We start from the raw sequence: 21,749 nt of genomic DNA, 5'->3' as shown, positions 1-21,749 counted from the left end.
TTTTTTTTTTTTATCAACTCGCATCTCTCGATCGGTAACCCCGTGCGAACTATCCACATGAGGGCCGATAAATCACCGGGAAAATAATCACCACTAGCTAATGAACGCAACCTCGGACAATGGACTTATTCTTTTCAACCGCGAATTCGCACTCGCGCCGTGATTTTTATTTTTTTTTTTGTCTCCGCGGTTTATATATCGTGGAAAGAATTGTAGCAGATCATTTGGTCAAGGTTTTTTTTCATTGAAATAACCAGAAATAGTGAATTATTCATGGAGGTATGAATTTCAGTTGAAATTACGTCGCACAGACTATTCTCACCATATAATTACATCTCTGGAGGGGAAATGATTGTTAATTAATTTTTTAACGACAATCGAAATGAAAAATTACGGATGACGTTTAGATGAACCACAAGGAATATAAAAAAATAAAGGTATGAGGGGAATCCTGACCACAGACAAAACCCCTCGATATTGTCTTACGAGGGGAACAGGCTGGGGGGGCATGAGTGTGCGTGAAATGGAGAAATAAAAATAAACGAGGAAAAGGCAAATAAATAAATCAGGGAAAGAGGGGGAGAAAAAGAAATGATGAGGATCGTTGAACGCCGCGGACGCGCGGTGTTGGCCGTTAGCATACGTTTGATATGATAAAAGGAAAAAGAGATAAATGTAAAAAAAAAAATCGTGCAGTTGTATGACGCGAGAGACCCACAATACAAGGTTACTGCCACGAGGCGAGAGACCCCAAGTGCATGGGTTATATATGCCATATTTTCGCAACTCAGACGCTCACTTTTATTCGATATCTTCGATCCTGATGTCATTGTGATCATTTTTCCACTGATTTCTCATTTTTTTAAACCTAAAATAATTTTTCCCTCGAAACCTAAAGAGAATCCTCTGGGGGTCGATTCTCTCAATGAAAATAGCCCAGTTACTAATTCGGAATGAAGGTCATTGGTTTCAATGAGGAATCGATATAATTAGAGTGATGGATCTTAATCGTTGGGTAATGCATTCTGCAATCCCCTCGCGAACAAAGTTCTCATTAAATAATGATATCTCGAGACGAAGGCGAAGGAAAAATACTCAAAATATCGTGATCGTGGGATATGAGAAATTCAAAGCCATCAAGGGATTTTCTAACGTGTTCATTCAATTTTCGTTGAATAAAAAATAACCACTAATTTATAATCCAACATTTCAATTTCAATGATCTTATAAATCAGATTCATTGCGTCAGGTAAAAAGACGTTTAGTCTGTCATTATTACGGAGATAAGTCGAAAATAGTTCTGTATACGCGCGTGAAAGAGATGAAAGAAATTTATAAGTGCTAGTGTTGTTTACCCAGCGACAGGAAAACCGACAATAAAGATAGACACGCGACGGGCAGATGTAAATCAGTTACATCTTTTAATATCCATTTTCCTCCAGTCTCCCACCGCCACCCGCACCACCCACACACACTTATATCCCAGAGGTAGGAACGCGGAAATTGCATTGCATGTATCAGAAAGTGCGCCATCTAGACGACAAAGCCGTTTTAGGAGAGATTAGGGCTGACGAAAAATGATTTTTCTACTTTTTCTTTAGAAAATCTTTTTCACCAAAAGTCCTCTAGGCACGCGTGTACTTAATTCCACCTGTATATGTACATAAATATGAATATTGGGTTTATAATGAAAGCCGAAGAGTAATCAAAGGGTAGAATATTCGTGGGGGCAGGCGATTCAAGACGCGTGTAATGCCAGTGAGTCACGGAAGATTCCGGATTAACGATGCGGGCGATTTTTTTTTTTTCGATAGGAGTCGAGGTTAAATTTTCATTTCATTCTTCACTCATCCGAATCAATTCCCAAGATTTGTCGGTGAATTTCGCGGGGCATTCGAATCCAACCCGCGACAGTAGAGCGAATTTTCCAGTGAAAATACTTTTTAGAATAGAGGATGAAATTGATTACAAAATTAATGGAATTTCCCAGTCACTGATTAAATATTTTCAAATCAAGACAGAATTTATTATCACGGTATTTTTTTTTTGTACAATTTATTTTTGGCGGGAAAATAATTTAATGAGGTAGATTTAATATTCCCACCCGCGCGTCTTCGATAAACAAATGAGACTTGGCAACGCGGCCCGACTGCAGCAGCCAAGGCCTGTCGGGATATTTTACTTATTCTTTTTTTTTCTCCTCTTTCACCTTTTTTTTTTTCTACACCGCGGCCTTAACTTGCATTTCCCCCTTTCCCCAGTTGCCCCTTCTTTCATCCTCATCTCCCCCTCCCCCCTCTCCCGTTGCCATCTACTTTTTCCCAGCGTCTCTTGTACCTTCGTTATTTGCTTCTTACGTATCTCTCTTCAGCGGCAATTTCATTCGATTATTTTTATCCCATCGAATTATTTTCACGAGGTATTTCATTGGCCTTCTGGAATTTCCCTAAGTCATCAAAGATCCCTTACCCATCGCGATATCTTCCGCGGCTTTGTTTACGTCCTGTGAGTTTATTTTCACCTCATGTCTCGATTGAGATAAACACCCAGTTTTTTTTTTATATCACTTAAATCAATTCCCCAATGAAATATTCGATATTTGGTGTTCTATAATCGGAATAAATTTCAAGCGAGATAAAAAAAGCATCACTAATCATTTTTACAATGTTCCTAAAAAAAAAGGGTACGAGAATAAACCCCGGGATGAAAAATAAACCGGGGAAGGATCGCGTGCCCGGCGTCTATCCAACCGAAAATAATGCGATTAAATAGTTCGATGGAGCTCCGTTGATATCAAAAGAATAAAGTAAAAAAGAATCGATCGTTAATATAATTCCCGCTGTCGATTGAAAATTTCTGAGTGATTCCCGGCGTCTCGTCGACGCCAGTGAAAATTTCGGTGTGAAAGGTAGGGATGCGCGAATGCCACGCGACCGTTTGTGCATAACCGCGGTCTTATCACGATGTAGACACTGATAACACCCCGAGAACTATCGCAAAACGCACCTTGTCCTGGAATAGACGCGTCCCCTACCGGAAAGGCGAGGCGCAAGGAAAAAAAAAATCCATTGGCACCACTGCATCTTTTCTTTCCAACAGGGGAATCCCCCTCTTAATGACAATGAGGAATTGATTGGTACGTGGGTAAATGGTTGAATCGTAATCTCAGGTGGTGAATAAAAATGGATGGATACGAATGAGCATAATAAAATTAGTGTGTCAAGTCCAGTGGAAAGTATCCAGACGACCTTTCCATTTTCCCTGGCGCGTTATTACCCTACCCTAACCTCTCCGCAGTTGGTCGCCCAGCGTCTGGCGTGAGTCTGGCCGAGCAAGTCGATTTACCCGGCTTGGTAAAAATCCAAATGGACGATGACTCTTTACCAACCGCCACGGTGAATTGCTTCCCGAATAGCGGGAACTTCTACCGGCGCTTTTCAACCACACTCACTCAGATGTTCGAGTTTATAGTGGTGGTAAAGATAAAGATGTTGAGATAGAGAGAGAGAGAGGGAGTGAGATAAATACTGCATCATCCTCCCTCATTGGTTTAAACTATTGAGTGTCGCCACTGGTTGTGCGTCCCAAATACGATGAATCCCTCGTGGTTGTGTTATTTCAATCGATATCACTGTTGAGCCGATTTTTTTACAAATCGTCTTATCAGCATCGACCAAGCGGGACCTCGTCTTTTCAAGCCACTCCCACCCTCTCTGTGTCTCTATTCGCACGATGATTTTTACAATGTTCTGTTTTTTTTTTATTTCTATTTTTTCTACTCTTTTTTTTACCAACCAATCACGCCTTTTTTCTATCGCCCTCGGCCTAGGCAAGAAATCGTCCCCTCTTTTAGTTTTACAACGACATTCGATAGTGGATGGCGTCGTCGGACAATCGAATTCACTATTCGTTATTTCGATTTATTATTTGCCGCGTTAATGAGGGCATTTGATGCTGTCGAGACTCAGTTATCGAACTGTCCGGTTTTCTCAACAGAAAAAAAAAATCCGAGTTAACCCCTTTGGGAACAAGTTTCCGGGAGTGTTGCGATAAGTGCCGCCATTTTTTCGATAGATCACCCATCGATAGTCTCTGAAAATAGCTCAGTCACCAAGCAACAAGTATTTTTTTTTCAAAAAATTACAAACCGCTAGTGATAATATTTTCCTAATCAATCGACAAATTCATCTTTGAACCATCATCCTATTTTTAAAAAAGGGACTTTGTTCTTCACTAGGCACAATAATCACCACTAATTACGTAATATTGCTATTTTTCTTACATAATGGTTAAGCGCTTTATCTCCACACCAATCCCAGTTTAATAAATCCGTGAACTACAAACTCCAAAGCGCATCCAACAATCGAATGATTTCTTTATTCGCGTTGAGAGTGATGACAGTGACATATGGGTAATAACTGAGCAGAAAGTGAAAATACAAGGGAATATGTATACCGGAAGTGAGAGTCACGGTGGTAGTATGGAGTCACGATGGCCACCACCTCCCCCATCAACACCAACGATACATCCAGAATCAGGACAAATTCAGCATCAGTCCCATTCACGTGTCAATGGTTATGGAGAGCATTCGCCTTATGGTCCACCTCTCTATCAGCATCCCCATCGTCTTCCAACCCAGGTAATCCATGATGATGATGCACTGATGATGCACTGATCATCCACTGATCATCCACTGATGATGTTGATAGGTCTGATCTGGCAGGCATCAGCACGATTCAGACAGATCAACCAACTGCCTCAATATCAGCGAGTATTCTCATGACTATTTTCTTAAGCAACATTGTTTCACACACCCATGATCAACTCGGACCATATGCGAAGGCTGTCCACGGCGTGGGTGGAATAAAGTGTACGGTTGTCACGTGTGTTTTCATGAGTCAGTGCAGTTTATACAAAACAGAGTGGTTGCACCTCTTTTCCCTTCTTCCTACCTTCTTTCCTACCTTTCTAACTTCCCTCCGGGCATATGGCAAGCAGGTGATAGCTGTAGCTTTGTGTTGTTGTAGCCTTTCTTTTTTATTTTCGTTGTTGTGGATCAGAAAGGCTCACTGAGAACTACGGGGATTCGCTTTCATTGGGTGTGATTCAGAGGTTGCTTGTGGCTTTTTCTGTCACCAGACTCGTCAATAAATCGATCAATCCTTCGGTCGAATTGGAAACAAGAACTCGATTATCAATAATCTTTATCGCAAGATGCTTTCAACGAACGGAATGATGATAAGGGGTTGATGTTGGGTACATTTGATGGCTTCCGAAAAGGGGGTGAGTCAAAGGGTTGTGTTAACGATCCAGGTGAGCCTGTCGTCAAGGGTCTTTTATGGATTGGAAATAGCTGCACTGGTGGATTGCTAATTTCGAATCAAGAGGTTGAAATCTCCGACTTTGCATACAATCGAAATGTCCATTTATTTTTTCAACAGGACGGCGACATTAAAGTCCCAGACTTCCGCTCCTGATGTCTCATTCTCGCGGTCATATTGCTTCTTCCATTTTTTTTTTTCACTGTCGCCGGTGATAAATCAGAAAAAAAAGGGCATAGATTCAAGCCAAGGAGCCCGCGCTATTTTCCGTTCTACAACGAGATAAAAATGTGATTAATGGTCAGTGCGAGTCTCCACTTTTTAGTAGAAAAAAAAAACCCATCGCTAGAAATTTTCCAACCCCTTCTTACGTTTTATGTTCTTTCGCTACTTGGTTCCCCTTCAGAGTCAAGAAAAGGAGTGTCTTATGAATAATTTCACCGGCCGGTGACTGTCGTTGAACATTAAATCTCGATTATTTTTTCATAAAAATCCATTAACCCCCGCCTCGTCGAGTCATTACAGAAAATTCAATTGATCATCACAATCGTAGGAGAATCTCAAACCCTAGATGCGACAAGTCTAAAAATAAAGAATATGGAAATGATAAAAGGACAGCACTTCCACTCCCACGAGGATTAACGTCGATCGTTCAACCCCTTCTCCCTCCTCAACTTCACTCAGAATAAAAATAAGGCAGGGGGTTGAAGAAAAAAAAAAGAAGTGCACGAGAAAGGGTGGAAAATTTTCCTCAGATGGAATGAGAGAGTGGAAACGAGGAAGAATAAGTGGTAGAAACTTGTGACAATTTCAATTCTTCCAGCAAAAACCTGGCCATCCTCTCTTAAAGGATGAGTAACAAAAAGTCGTAAGATTCTTAAAACTTATCACAAGATTTTCTTTTTTTTCCACCAATTTTAATTACACTCTTGCCATATTTTAATAAAAATTCCATTCATTCTTTTCAATTTAAAGTCTAGAAGCTCTGGGCGTCGTGACATCACAGTTGTTCATCACTGGTAGTTGTTACTCTCTATTTGAAGAAGGGGCTGCGGTAATAAAACGCTTTAACCTCTTTCCCCATCGTTTTCACCCACACCACCGAGAGTAGGTGGGGGTGGTACGGTAACACCTGTTTTTTTCCCCTCCCTTCTCCCTCCCCTTCGCCAACCCGTTATCCGAATAAACCGTCTCTTTTATTTCACCTTTCGCTTCAACCCTTTTTTTTACACCGATGTGTTTTGTCCGGCTATTTATTCGTATTACATTGTGTGCAACCGTCCGTTTATGACCGAGGGCCAATTGATAGCCATGTAAATCAGAAGCTAACTATCCCCAGAGATAGATAAATATTGAATAACATATTGATACTCATTAATATTAATTCTCAATTCCAACGTGCATTGCGTTGAAAAAATTAAATAATTCAATACGGAGTGACGATGAAGATGGAGCAATCGTTCGAGTCGTCCGATCATCGAAGAATCGATTTGATGCAAGGGTTGATCAACTCGAGACACTCGTGACTGATAAAATGCCATTTTTTAATTAACCGCATTATTATGAAAATACTAATTGGATTGTCGTGGATGCAATGGTCGATTTGAGTAGCGATTATCCAATTCGTATAGCTCTGGTTCGCCAGTAAGTACAGCATACCAACTAACCCTAACAGTTCTTCTCGCAGATATTCATGCACAAGAGCGCCATGCAGAGTGCAATGCACGCACGTGATCTTGGACCTGGTGGTCTTGGTGGTAGGCCTGGTGTACCTGGTCTTGGTGGTCTTGGTGTTGGTGTTGGTCCTGGTGGTATGATAACTGGTAATGAGGTGAAACCGCATCAGTGTCAGCAGTGTTTAAAATCATTCTCGAGTAATCATCAGCTGGTGCAGCACATCAGGGTTCATACTGGTGAAAAACCGTACAAATGCAGCTACTGCGACAGAAGATTCAAACAGCTCAGCCACGTACAGCAGCACACGAGACTTCATACGGGTGAGTCTTTATTCATGATCATTTATCATTTTTGTTTTTTCATAATCACCGGTTGAATCAATTGGGGTTGTTATCCCACGTCGACTATTCCAAATTCAACAAAAGGGGAAATGATCCAGATATTTGGGAGATTCGTAATGAATTTAAAATAAAAACCGAATCAACATTTGAGGATCAGAAAAGTTGAATAGGGGTGGCGGAATACCCGGGGTTAGTATCCAAGTATAATCTTTCGTTTTGTTTTTTTTTTTTTTGGAAAGAATTTCATTAGAGGATGAAGGTAGTCACTCGGAAGGGATTATCCCGGGAAACGGTCAAGCTCTTGGGCTGCGGAGGGTGCCACAACCTCTCCCTATGGTATAAAAATCTCGTTGGACCGAATTAAGATTCACTTTACCCCCGGTTGAAACATAAAACGAAAGCGAAAGACCAGAAAATAGTTGATTATATATTGCTTGAATTTTTTTTTCTCCAAGATATGGTTAGTCCTGCAGGGCACAATGAGAGAGAGTGTATGTGCATAATAATTTCCTGATATATGTAATGACTGTTGATTACAACTCGTGGGTAATTATAACAGGAGTAATAAACGGTACATATGCAGATGGATTTCGCGATTCAGTGGAATATAATTATACAGAGGCATCAGTTGTAGCGGTTTCTGGGAAAATATCGTAGCATATTTTTATTGGATTAATTATTTGATATTCCCAGGGCAATTGATCATTGCAAAGACTGAACTAGTGTTGTTATGGCGGTGTACAATATTCATAAGGGTCGAGATGTCTTTAAATAGGGTATTGATGAATGCTGTTGGGGTTAGCCACTATACACAGTCTATTATTAGGTTTACTAACTCCTCCAATAAGCTTTCACTGCATTATCATTGTTCCACATCCACTCCGTCGAAGTAATAAATATTTTAATAATCATTTCCATCAAACGAGCGATCCCCGAGATGATAAAGTATTAATTATCAAAGAATTCAGGAAATTTCAATGGGTATCGAGGATTCAGGAATTATTCGTACTAATTCCATTGGGATTTTTTTTTAATAAACACCAATATGAGCGGTAGGAAATTTTTTACATCATTTGAATTTTTTAAATTTTCCCGCTCGTACTGTCGCCCCCTCTAATTCACCCAAAAACTAGAAAAATTCATAAACCCATCATATATTATTTTGTCGGGAATAATTGAAAATTCAACTCATTATCAGCACAGGGATAATTCATTTGCATGGATTAATTAAGTGGTGAACCCCTCCGCCCCTCGGGTATAACTAAAGAGTCAGTGATTGTAGTGGTGAATATAATGTACGAGTGGTACAATATCGATAACCGGTCAATAGCTGAGCGGCAGACAAATAAGTTAGGGCAGCCTCCCATTTATTCCATCTCCCCCTCGCCTACCCCTTATCGGTCGAACTAAATCGAACGTGCGCGGGAGGTTTCACCCCCTTTATCAAGAATGTAGAGGGGGCATTGTCACCCTATCTTTCGGCCAATCGGAGTGGTCGCTGGGCGGATTGGGGTCCAGCGCCTAGCGGTCAAAGAGTGAACGAGCGGTAGAAAAAAGCGCGGGAATTTTTCATACGGGGGGGCCTAGCCCCCCCCCGTCGCTCGATATCCGCGCCAAACCATGAATTTCGGTATCTGCGCACATTGTCACTGTCCTTTTTTACCATGTCGGTGTAAAATGGAGGGATGCAGCATGCATGCGGCTCGGAGGCTGTGGATGACCTCCTATGGCAAGATATATGGTTATGTGTGATAGGGGGCGCCCCAGGACTCAGGGGGGGAGATTATTCCTTCGCACCCGACGCCAAATTCGATTTTCGACGATGGTAAATCTAATCTAGCCGGTGGTTAGCTCGTGGTTTATTGTCCGCTGTTTGGAATTATCTCTCTTAAACCGGTTTTTCCAAATTTTTCATTTTATCTTTCACTGTTCAAACTTCATAATGACAAATTCAGCGTTTAAATCCTTTGTTCAATCTTTAATTTCGCTCCATTTGTGATCGAGGGGAAGAAGGATCCACTGGGAAAGAAAATAATAACATTTGGGAAAAGAAAAAAAATGCGAAATGAATTCAGTCCCTGGGAAATGGCACAACCCCCGCCCATCAGTCGTTAGCATTTTGCTTTGATTTTTCTTGAGACGTTCGTCTGAGTATTCTGTCCCATGAATTCTTAACCGGGTGAAATTAGCGAATTAAAAGTGGAAATGGCGGGATGATGGAAACTTGAGAAGAAAGTGGAGAATTTTACGGTGGGAAAGGTGGAAAAACGCTGAGCAAAGGTGACAGCAGGTGAAATGAAAGGGGCAAGAGTTGGCAAGTGGGTGGTTTCAAACAAATGCCGGGGGAGAATGAGAATTGTTCATTATTCTCCGCAAATGTCACGTTCATTTTTTTTTTATTCATTTCCGAATCATTGAGTTTCTTTTTTCAAACAAAAAACTGTATAAAAATATATATTAGTCTTTTTTATAAGGGGTGCAGTCTTAATTTTTATTCATGCAATAACGAAACGGCAATTTTTCCCGGGTATTAATGGGCGACTAACTAGGGCTTTAACATTGGGCAGTCAATTTTCGTCGAGTACGTGATTATTTTTACAAATGACGGAGTCGAAAAAAAAAGGGGGGGTAGATGGGCAATAAGGCGTATCGATTATTCATTACCAGTGGAATTAAAAAGACATTTGCCAGCGGGAAGAATTTAAAAAATTCAACAAGTTTTTCTTTCCCGACAAAAATAAATAATATCATTGAATAAATTCACTTCCTCCAGCTGACGAGTCTCTCCTCTATGATTAAAATGAAAAGAGAACTATTCTAATTTCTCGATCCCTCAACCCTTTTTTTCCCATATCTTTTTTTTTCCGTAAGGGTTAATTTGAATGGGGCCTTGGGACTCCTAATGCACCCCCTCGTAAAATCCGCCTACGCTTCACATTTAATCCCTTCTCCATTCAGCTATTCTGTACAGAGAAAAATAGAAAAATGAGGGTCACATTTTTGTCGAAAATTCGAGCTCTGATGATGGGGTATGTCCACTCGATTGTTTCCCCAACTGTTTCCACCCACAATAAAAAAAATCATAATTACCCTCTGATTACCACTTCCTCGATAATTAATCGTGTAATTCATTTGACACACATTTCCAGTTGTTTTTTTTCTATCCAGTGGTAAAAACTAATTTTTATCCTCCGAGGGTCTCCACTCGTCGCAAAAACCCGGAAGCGATTTGTGGAGTCAATTAGTCGAGTCGTATGTTGAACGGGGAGAGGACACGAAAAATATAGCGACGGGGGGTGAATTACTTAAAAAGTAAAACCAAAAGTTCTACAATATTCTTGGGTGCCCGGACTTTTTCCAGGGTGCTGTGGGCTACTGGAGGGGTAGCTCAAGGTAGCGAGAGGTGCTAATTAAATTTTAACGACAAAAACCCTCGACTCGTAATTGCGGCAAAATGGTACAAAATAGGACTTCAAGGACATCCAATTACTCTGGATATTTTTTATGATTTAAATCGTTCTCTGCATTAATAATTGAACATCGGAGATTTATTTAATTCCGATCTGACCCGAGATCACTCGCCTCTCCATTATTATATCTATCTAATCGTTCACAGCTCTCAATTTTTTTTTTGTTATTAGAAATAAAAAGTGGGAAATTACTATAGAATTTTACACACCAAGAGAAGATTGTAATGAACTCGTTACCCATCATTACGACTCATTGTTAAACTTGAAGGCGTGAGAGAGCCCTCACTCGTCAAGTGCAGTGCGAATGTTGAAAATTATTGAAGTATCGATGGTTTCTTTATTCTAGCTTCGGTCAGTCGGTCATTACAGGCCTCTTTAAGGAGGTGAATAAATTGCAGGTGTCGGGTAAATAATGACAGACCTCCGGCTGAGATTAATATCATGCGAGGCAAAGGCTTAACCCCTCCATCTTTACCCACAAATACATCTTCCCTCGGGTTTCACCAACTGCTGTTGAAAATCTGACGTGTGTATTACCAAGTCTACGACAGACATTTCAGTTGTAAAAACAAATACCACCGACACTATTGTATTCGGCATTAATGCAAAAGTTTTCCACCGTTATCAATTTAAACGAGTGGAGAATAAAAAAAAATATAAAGAAAAGAGAAAAAAAAATGAGCAAGCGATCAAGTTGGGACGAATCGAGTTGAGCATTCTACGATGCATTTTACTGCTGTATCAGTGGCTAGATAAGATAAAAGTTGTGCAAAGGGAGTGGAGGGGCGGAGGAGAGGGGGATAAAAAATAGTTGACATCGTGGCAGCAATCTGATGGATTGCAGCCTTGATGGAAATAAATATTTCACAATTGTCGTGGTGTAGCAGAATTCCAAAAATTTATAAAAAAAATTTTAAAAATATTTTAATCTCGCGGGTGTTTTAACTCGAGTCATGATAATGTCTTTAAGATCATCTTAAAGTGGAACTTTTCCAATCTTGCAAATCAGACATTGCGATTCACCCCCTCGGCTCTCGGGCATTACTGACTCAGTTTCAACCCTTTCGGCTGATGTCAACCCCTTGACTGCTTCAAAAATATTCGCCGGGGGTAGAGGAAAATTCACTCTGGAATGCAATCGATTCTTACATTTTTGGGTTAATATTGTAATAAAAAATATAATTTTTATAAAATTTCAATGAGAAATTTATCTGGGAACATTGATAATCAATTATCGATGATGGTTGAATTATAAATGGAATGGCGTGAAGAAGTAATGAAAGCTATCGCGAGTTCGTAAAAAGAATAAAAAAAAAAACGTGTCGAAATAAATTCACCAGCCATCACCTTTCACACTTCCCTCCCGATTTGATCTTGAAATAGTCTCCGCGCCTGACCGTGATTCCACCTCGACTTTCTAATCCAACTTTATCGCGCATGCTCCATTTTACGTTTATAAAAAAAATTATCCCAGTTTGCATGGTGTTACAATTAAGAGAGCCCTCCAACCAATTGACACAACATTCTAAAACTATCTCGTTTTAAAACAAGCTGAACTGGTCAGTAGGTTAGCAATATCGACTCACTTCATCTAATATGTTAATCACAGCCATCCGCAATACCCGAGACAACTCACCAACTCATGATTAACAGCCCGAACACCCAGAAAAATCCATAAAAAATTATGTGAACAAAGAAATCGTTAATCGTTAACTAAAAAAAAATCCGCGAACAATTCCTCTGTGGCAGAGAAAAATAAAAAAAACGTAAATTGCTCGGTGATTTTAAGTAATACTTCTCTCTGTGAAGTGGGCAAATAAAAAAAATTCCTCAATTTATATTCAGTCATAATAATTTATCGCATATTACATAGTAAACCCCATAATTTTTCTCATTCGTCCACTTCAATTCTATTGTTAACGGTCAATAAATCCAATTAGCCCAGTCTCATCTATCACTTGGCAGTTGTAATGATAATGCACGGGCTGATGCTGTTGTAGAATATTTTTACAAATCATCAACAATATGAGAGTGATTTAGGGTAAACGTGTGCGTCGGGAGGGGTTGATTTTCATACCTTTATCTCACCAAGTCAAGCGTAACTCTATGAAAGCAACCAACAACTTGGAACAACCGTGGCCATAAAATAAGATATAGATTTCCATCTTAAACTTTCTAGCATGTCTCGTCGTGCCCCTGGGGGAGGGCCACACGCGGGTTATGCCGTTTATGTTTCACCGTTGGTGGGTGTTGGTATAAAATGAGGAATCATCACGAGAATAATCGCCAACAAATTTTTTTCAACGTCAACTCAAAATTGACACTCAAAATTGCCACTACCTAAAAATGAAAACAAAAAAAAAATAGTGAATCATTGCGAGAGATTATTTTAGCGAATAAAAAAATTATAAATATTGAGAATTTTGAGTGTCAGACACTCACATTAATCACCACCCGTTCCCACCCTTCGTCACACCATCCGAAAAAAAAAGGAAAGGGTTGTGGAGTTAGTAGAGCCGCCATAAAAAGTAACCCCGACGGAGTGTTTCTCCCTTCCGGCAATTGTTGGACAACCATCAACGATCATAACTATCTCACCACTGGTGTTCTAAAAAAATGATATAAATGTTCTCTTTCTGGGAGAGGGCATGATTGGTACAACCCTTTGGGGAACCCTGTCGACAGGGTGATCGTCTTGGTGTGCCACCACTTTTCTCCACGTCCTTACCATTCGACAACCATTCGGTATCCTCTCACTTTATTTTTCATACTCTCATAAAGAAAACTGTACGACCCACCGGGTCATTAGGCAGAACAGAGTGGAGGGGTGGGTAGACACTCTTAAAGGGGTAAAAATTAATGTCTCAGAAATGAATGTCACCGAGACACTAATACCACCGACAACGAAATACCCCACTTCTACCCCCGTCCATCACACGGAAAATATTTATTGGAAAATTTATCGCTTTCTCCAGTCGTGTAACGTTTTTTTACTCTCACGATTTAATGATAACGGAGAAATATTTATAATGAGAATGGAAATTAATGCGCGAGGAGAGAAAAGGGTAATTCAAAAATAAAAAAAATATATATCCTCGTTTGAATTTTTTCGGGGGGTTTAAATATTCAATATATTAATATTTTATCATCACATAATTTATTCCAGTCGTTTTGGAATATGAAATTAAGTATGAGGATAAATAATTATTAACGTCAAGCTTTTCCGCAGACATTTCGAGTTTTCTTGGGGAAAAAAAATGATCGGCTCACCCCGGGGTTCACACGTGGTGCAAGAGTTCAAGAACCCCTATCGGACGTGGGTGCTGAAGTCGAAAAACGGGCGAATAAAAAAAACCGAAACAAGATTGGGGCACGAGGAGCAGGTGAAGATCTTCCTGAGCATATGCCATACGCAATTCGAGGGCCGTATTTCGTCCATTTTTTTTTTCAATGGTTAAACCGTCCAAATCTATTCCCCAGAGTGAATTACCGGTGCGCCACCCCCCAAAACGAAATGATGCAAACCCCTCGGTTTTCCGGGGTCATCCGGGGTCACTCCACACCCCCATAGCTGTTGCATAACACTAAAAAATTTTAAAGAGAATCATTGTTTCATCGAGGCCCTCAAACAAATTCAAGTCATCACTGGTAATCATCAAAAACACAGGCACCCCGTTACATCCCAGAGTACCTGTGAAAGAGCTATCAATTAATCCGTCATCATCGATAAATCCGGGAATTCAATGACTGACCAATGATTTGGCTTAATTTAATGTTGAAAATAATTGTTTGAAAATGTAGAGGGTGTGTCCAATGTGGAATGATTTTGTTGGCTGCTGTACAATGGGGTGCCACTTGACACCCACTACTGATGATGACTGTACCCGTAGCCCCTCTTCTTCGTCATCCTCCCTCGTGCCGCACGAAGTACCAAAAGCCGCAGCCCAATGCACCGAGTGTCCAAAGCAACCCGAACACACATACACAGGGGCATCGGTGAAATTTAGCGTTCACTCTGAATATACGTGTGTTAAACCCCAAAGGGGGTAGAAATCATTAAATGGGCGTGGCGTGGCCGTGGTTGCCCGGATGACGGTCACGTGAACCAAGATGGCCGAAGGCCTGTTAGGCATCCCAACGGTTAGGGACTTTTCTCCTCCTCTCGTTACCTCTACCCCCCCTTTCCGCTTCTTCACCTCCACCTCGCCACCTCTTTCCAGCAGTCATTTGTTATCGGCCATTTTATTTTAATGATTTCCATGCATGCGTGAAACGCTTCGCTGCCAGCGTCCAGCTAAATAGAGAGAGACCCGCAAGGGGTTGAACAACTATGAGAGAGATGGATATCCAATGCTTCATGCACGCTCGTGGTTTGGCGAGGGGTTAAATGAATTTTCGAACAGCCGCCATGATGATTTTAGATTTTTTTTTCAACCTGTCAATTACCACGGGATATCGCGACACGCACGTTTCGCACAATTCGCGGGGATTTTTTCTGTGGGGATTAGAGAATTATTTCAGAAAATGTAGAGAAAGGATTTTTCGTCTGAATGATTTTTCGGGGAACAGCATTTTCAGATCATTGAGTGATTTTTTTTTCTACCGTGGCGATTTGATTTATTTCGGAAGCGGTTCGGGTATTTCCGGAGGGTTGAGCTGGGTCAATGAACCCGGGGGGCTTCATTCATGAGTTTCTGTGACCTTTTCAGGTTATTGAGATTTAAGTGATCCGGTAGGTGAGAATTATTGGGGACGCGCTCGTCGGGTCTCGTGATTCCTGGAGTTCCGAGAATGCGTGGCGAAACCTAACCCCTCAAGCAACTGACCTACCGCAAACTGAGAATCACGGAAGACAGGGGTCGTTCACCTTTGGGCGAATGTGTGCTGAGAGTCAGAGGGACGATTGTCCGTGAATTAGAACTCAACGCTTGAAAGACGGTGATTTTTCTGTTCTGCGCGGTCCGACCATTTTGTGACACGATTTTTCCTGTCAAAATGGCCGTCACTCCCGAGCCGAGGGGCAATCCATTAGCTTCCACATCTCTTCGATATTCGATATTCCCATAAATTTAGCTCGTCCTGAAATAAAAGAGGAAAAAATAGTAACTTTTCATCCATCAACCGGAAGATCATCAGACGTCCGGAATGACGATTCGTAAAGTTCCTCCCTCCGACAATAAACGCTCCAATATATCTCCAAGATATTCTTGAACCCATCAAGTATTAATCCCATACGAAAAAGATAACCCAGAAAATCTTACGCTCAACTCACCAACTCTCGTCAAACCCTGCGAAGACGGTAAAAAAAAATTAAATTATTCCGCTACTGTCAGTCGTCAATTTTTTTTTTCTCTCCACTCACCATTGTATACCCCTCAGCGCCGACTATTTTAATGTACAACACAACTTGAAAACTGGTTTACGAACCAAGTTTAAACTAGTACCCCAAGCGAATGCCCACAGCTCTCCGGTTTATTTGACTCAGGGGAAAAACAGAAGCAAAAACACGAGAATAACCCGAAAAAAAAACATCCCTCCACTTCGTTTTTCAACAAAAATTACAGAACAATTCCTGAATACCCAATGACTAAATTTTTTTTCCTCTTTTAGCCATTTTATTTTTTCGATTATTTTCGCTGAATTTTTCCCTCTGCGTATTTACCGGAAAATTTTGCAGTGATTGTAGAAATTCAGTGGCAACCAGTCATCATAAATTCAGGAAGCGAACAGCAAGCGCATTAAATTTAAATGCCCGACCCATGAAACCCCCACCCAAGTCATCACGCAATTACCTGCATCCCTGAAACAAATGCCCACCCCCAGTAGAAAAAAAAGGCCCTATAAATATTGCGATTTTCGCAATAACAATTGTCGGAGTGCATAATACCCTGGAATTCCCATCGTCCTGACGGGGATTGGGGAAAATGGTGGAGAGTATTTGCGAATTTCGAGTGTCTGGCGCACAGGGGGGGCTTTGAGTTTTGATGACGCCACTGGGCTTTGCATGTGAGTGCGTGCAATTTAATGATTTTCGGTCCCCGGAATTTCGATGACGCCGGGTCATGCATAGGGAAAGTCCTCTCTCTTGCACCAGAGGGTGAGCCACGATGGGGGTGGTCGTAGGGGGATGGTGGATGCAGCGGGGACGTAAATTTTCTAGTGCGTTCATTTGTTCGTACGAACGAAACGCAAATGCATTATACATGGATTGCAGGGGACATTAATTTTCTGGCGTGGACGTGTAGTGGGAAGCGTTTGTGATGGGGTTGGTGTTAGTGTTTGGGTGGAAAGGGGGCGTTATGACTGTGTGAGAGGTAGACCACCCAACTAAAACCCACCCCTTTAGCCTCTCTCTCCCTCTTTACACCAACCGACCGCCTCATATCGCCACGTGCCACTGGTTACTCTTCTCGTTTTTTTTTTCTCTCTATTTTTCCATTCCCTTTTTTTTTCTTTTTTTTATACCCGGGGATTTTGATGGTTGCAGTAGCGATGGTCTTTCTATCCTCACAAAAATAAGAATGAAAAATCATCAGTTTTTCCACTGACTATTTTATAATTAAATACACATTTTGGGTAGTTGTTGATATTTTTTGGAGATGTAATCTCTGATTTTTTATTTCACAGTTAAATAACACCTGTCGGGGTTATTATTACCAACAGGGATGATGGAGCGGTGGACATACACTCTTTTTCATTGTGCGATGAATACCTCATAACGCAATGTTTCTCAAGGTTGTAATTAGTCGACAATGAGGAATATTAATTTATCTTTAATTGCAACACGCGGAAATGAAAACATACGGTTTTATTTACGTTGAATAGTGCTGTTGAAAAGTATAGGTTGTTAAAACAGCTGTTTAGGGATGAGTCCAGTGACTATTTAGGGGGTGGTTTTATTTTTCTACCCCTTCGGTGATCTAGATGTGAATTTTCCGAGGGCAGCGGCAATCAATTATCTTTTTTTAATGATGAATAAAAATTTCGGGTGGTGAAAAAAAAATTTCTTACTCTCAAGGAGCAATCAATAACAGCAGTTTAATAACCAGTGCCTCCCACTCACCCCCTGCATAAACCACTCGCTCTAGTTTTCCGTCGTAATAAAAAGTAAGGGAATACCCAGATACAAGATGATAGAGAGTGGAAAGAATAAACGGGGGAGAGGCAGAAATAGATAGGTGGAGAAAAAGATCGGGAGATCCGATATCGCCTTGACTTCCTGTTTTCCATCCTTCATTTCTATACCGTTCTCCATCGAATTCTTTCACTTCATCTCTCCCTTATTCCTTCCTTCCTCTATCCACAGCTACTTGGGCTTTTTTATTACAACGGGGGCGCCGAGATTCTTTCGATTAATCGGCGATTGAATAAAAGATGAGGAAGCGCTGGATGCCCCGCAGGAATTGCTCCGAGGTACAAAAATTTTTGACGGCCAATTTGTTCAACGTCAAACGTATATAAAGGGCGGGGATTCATTATCATATTTTTTTTTTCATTCATTTATGATTTCTGGAAGAGATTAATACCGATTTTTTTTTATTTTTTCCGGTGCTAGTGATGAAAATAATGACTTGAGAAAATTTTATTTTAGGAAAAAAATCATTGATTGTTACAGGTGAAAGACCGTACAAGTGCCATTTACCGGATTGCGGTCGTGCATTCATACAATTATCGAATTTACAACAACACCTGAGAAATCATGATGCACAAGTGGAGCGTGCTAAAAATCGTCCATTCCATTGTAACATATGTGGAAAAGGTTTTGCTACGGAATCGAGTTTGAGGACACATACGTCGAAGGTCAGTCATGTATGTACCGAAAAAATCTGACGTCCTATTATTTTTTTTTCTCCCCCACCTGATCTCTGAATAATATACCAACACCAGTATTGAGAGAACTATTTTTTTCTGTTATTAATTTTCCCAAACTTCTGCTAACAGATGATTTTTCAATAATAATAATAATGCGCACATGGTGGCGGGTCACGCTTTATTTTTCCGGTGTATCGCTTGAGAAATCAATCTAGAATGAGAAATGACCGTTAGAGATGAGTTCACACGTGTGAGAACAGAAAGGGGTGAATGAAGAAGCGTAAGGGATTAACCTGAACGCGAGAAAAAAAAAAGAGTGTAAAAAATCATGATCCATTATTCGGAGGAGAGGAGAGAGTGATTCGAAGGAAAAAAAAAGTGATGCCTTCGGGGCACTTTAATAAAATTCACCCCATTCGAACAATGGAATCTTGACACATGAAATCTCGTTCTACAGTTGTTTTAAACGCACCTCTTTTCTCTTAGTCGAAGGGGCGGTTAAGACATTTTTTTTTCTCCTCCTCATTCATGGGGCCTTGCCTCCAAGATCATTTTCTCTCTAACCCTTTTTCTCGAAGGGCGAAGGGAGGGGAGACATCGTCAGACATATGTCCAGACAAAAAAAACGTGGGAAGACATCTGCTTGGCGTCTCACCTCTCTTCCGTAACTGACGGGTTCATTCAACTCAACCTCAAATCAAAACATTGATTAGCATATATTTTTTTTTACTTCCTCTAAATGATCATGTTTGGTCATCATCGGACGATGAGTAAAATATTTGCAATTTGTCGCTGAACACAACGAAAAGTGACAGTGAAAAATAGCATCTCCTGGTCGGGCATTACCCATTACCCGAGAAATAAAGTATTGCATTACCCCTTTCCACCGTCGGCCTCACAGTTGGGTTGTAGGTGTAATTAAAATGCTTAAAGTGAAACAGCGGAATAGCCAGGAAGAGGTTGGCAAGGACCAACGCTTTTTCCCAACCCAACGGCATCCTTTAAAAACAGAAAGATTGAGAAAGTGATGAAAGAGTGGTTAAAATAAAACGAATAAACAACTGAATCGCAAAAGCCATCTCCGCTTCTAATTCTATTTTCACCCCCCGCGGAAAATTGTTTTTCTGTGATTATGATCGGCTCGAGAGAAAAATTGAGGGAGATTGAAAAAAATGTTCTGGGGTAATTAAAAAAGAATGGACATGAATCATCGGAGGCTAGTTGGCGTGCCTGAGTGGCATAAACTTCACCTGAAAAACAATGGCAAGAGTGAATAAAGAAGAGGCCATCGAGTATAATGAGTTTTTCCCTTAAAAAATAGGAAACTAAAGGAGGACCTCCGAAAAGTTGATATTCGAACCGCATTTATCGCTGCCGTGCAACACGATATACAAAATAATCCCTTACCCTTTACCTCTTTTCCTTCAACTGTTCTCTTTCCGGCGCCCAAGACATCCCCTTCTTCATTTCGTCTCTCTCCACCTTTCTAAGTCACCCCCTTCTTTCTTTTCGTCTCTTACTCTCACTCTCTTCCCCCTTTACCCCCTCTCATTCTTAATTGCCTCCTCAGCTATATCTCTTGACGCAGTAAAAACTCGTTAGACATTGGATTTATATCCATTTCTGTTTTTACGCGGACGTTTTCCCATTTTTTTTTCTTCTCAATCATAAAGGTTGAGTTCAAGTTTTTTTGAGGTTAGGTTGACGTGAAATGATTTTTTTTTTTCGGGGTAATAGCAGTGGGAATAGTTGAATTTCTCAGAATTAAATTCATGATGAGGAATAACGACATTTGGCGAAACTCCAGCTGCATTAGGACCGGTTCTTTGTCTCACTTTTATCCCGTGTGATTTTAAAATAGAAAAGTGGGACGGCCCTTTTTGCACTAGCTACTGTACACTTGGTGAAATACTCAAATGCCATTTGAGAGAAAAAAAAATAATGGAAACCTAACCTCAAAATTACTCTTGATTGGAAGAGATGAAGAAAAAGGCTTTGGATTGAGACTCAATTTGCTGGCTCCACCCCCTCAACTTTTTGTTGCCAATTGAAGTTTTTTTTTTCCGCGTGCCCACACCCCCCGCGATATGTAGACCCTCGTGATCGACGGGGTGACAGGGGCGGGTGATAATTAAATCATCCAGTCCAACCAGTCAGAACGATATTTTTTTTCTATCCGTCATCACCATTGAAATTCACCCCCTCGTTTGACGATGAAAAAAAAAATCCTTTTTTGCCGCCTTAAACCGGGGGTTGCGCCCACTTTTGATCACCCAGTGGCGAATTTCTGATGATCCATTCTTCCAATAGAATCCCTTCAGCCATATTCACTTCATCAACCAATTTTTTTGCCATTTCCCCAGCCTCGTCCAATCTTCCTGGCACACTCCACTCTCAGTCGAGTGAAGAACCAGTCCAATCCCCTGGATAATCCCGTCTCCCCCTAGCAAGCAGTGAATATTTACTCGGAGCAAGAGAAAAAAGGGCACATTCAAACAATGAAGAAATAAAAAAAAAGTGGCAAAAAAAATTCACATGAATGATAAAACACGGTCCACGATTAACACGACCTTAAACATAACCCAAAAGACAATTCAGCCTCGATGGTGCTCATTTGCTCAGGGTAAGCAAGAGGCTGAGAAAAAAAAAACAACGAAATGAACATTAAACTGAAAATGACCTTGTCCGAGGTTTTTCAACCTAAACGAAAATACCAGCGTTTTTGCCGAACAAAGAGAGTCCTCTCTCCCCCACCATTGTAGCAAACGATAAAAGTATATACGATCCTCGTTACTTCTTTTACTCGTGCTTCTTTTTTTTCTCAACTGAAAACCAACCTACGGGTGTAGAAACTTACAAGGCAAGCAAGAAAAAGATAAGGACGGAGAACACAGGGGGATAAAAAAAAAGTAAAGAAAAACTTGAGTTACATATCCACTCATACACCTATCCCGATAGGATGTTATATTGTTTGTACATAAGGATGTACATAGGGTTCGTACTTACAATCTCGTACGAAGGTTGTCTGTGTTCCGCTGTATGGCCTCGTCGGTAGGCCCAGAGGATGAAAAAAAAAGGCGAGATGCTGGCTTGAAGAAAAAAAGAGAGATGAGGACTAAAAAGAACCA

At 40.7% G+C, this 21,749-nt stretch overlaps 1 protein-coding gene across 7 annotated transcripts in view; it reads left to right on the top strand.

Annotated features, from left to right (window-relative positions):
• Window positions 1-21,749, top strand: part of dati (datilografo) — a 57,218-nt gene that overhangs the window by 22,300 nt on the left and 13,169 nt on the right. For 5 of the 7 annotated variants that reach the window (XM_011303348.1, XM_011303350.1, XM_011303351.1 and 2 more), the window contains exons 4-5: window positions 6,997-7,318; window positions 18,425-18,618. In XM_011303348.1, coding sequence (XP_011301650.1) covers window positions 6,997-7,318; window positions 18,425-18,618 — 516 coding nt within the window. The remainder of the gene's footprint in view (window positions 1-6,996; window positions 7,319-18,424; window positions 18,619-21,749) is intronic. The other 2 variants (XM_011303349.1, XM_011303347.1) reach the window with 1 other exon arrangement.

Source organism: Fopius arisanus, unplaced genomic scaffold (genome assembly GCF_000806365.1).
Source record: "Fopius arisanus strain USDA-PBARC FA_bdor unplaced genomic scaffold, ASM80636v1 scaffold00031, whole genome shotgun sequence".
NCBI lineage: Eukaryota > Metazoa > Arthropoda > Insecta > Hymenoptera > Braconidae > Fopius > Fopius arisanus.
This window is presented reverse-complemented; position numbering and strand designations above follow the sequence as displayed.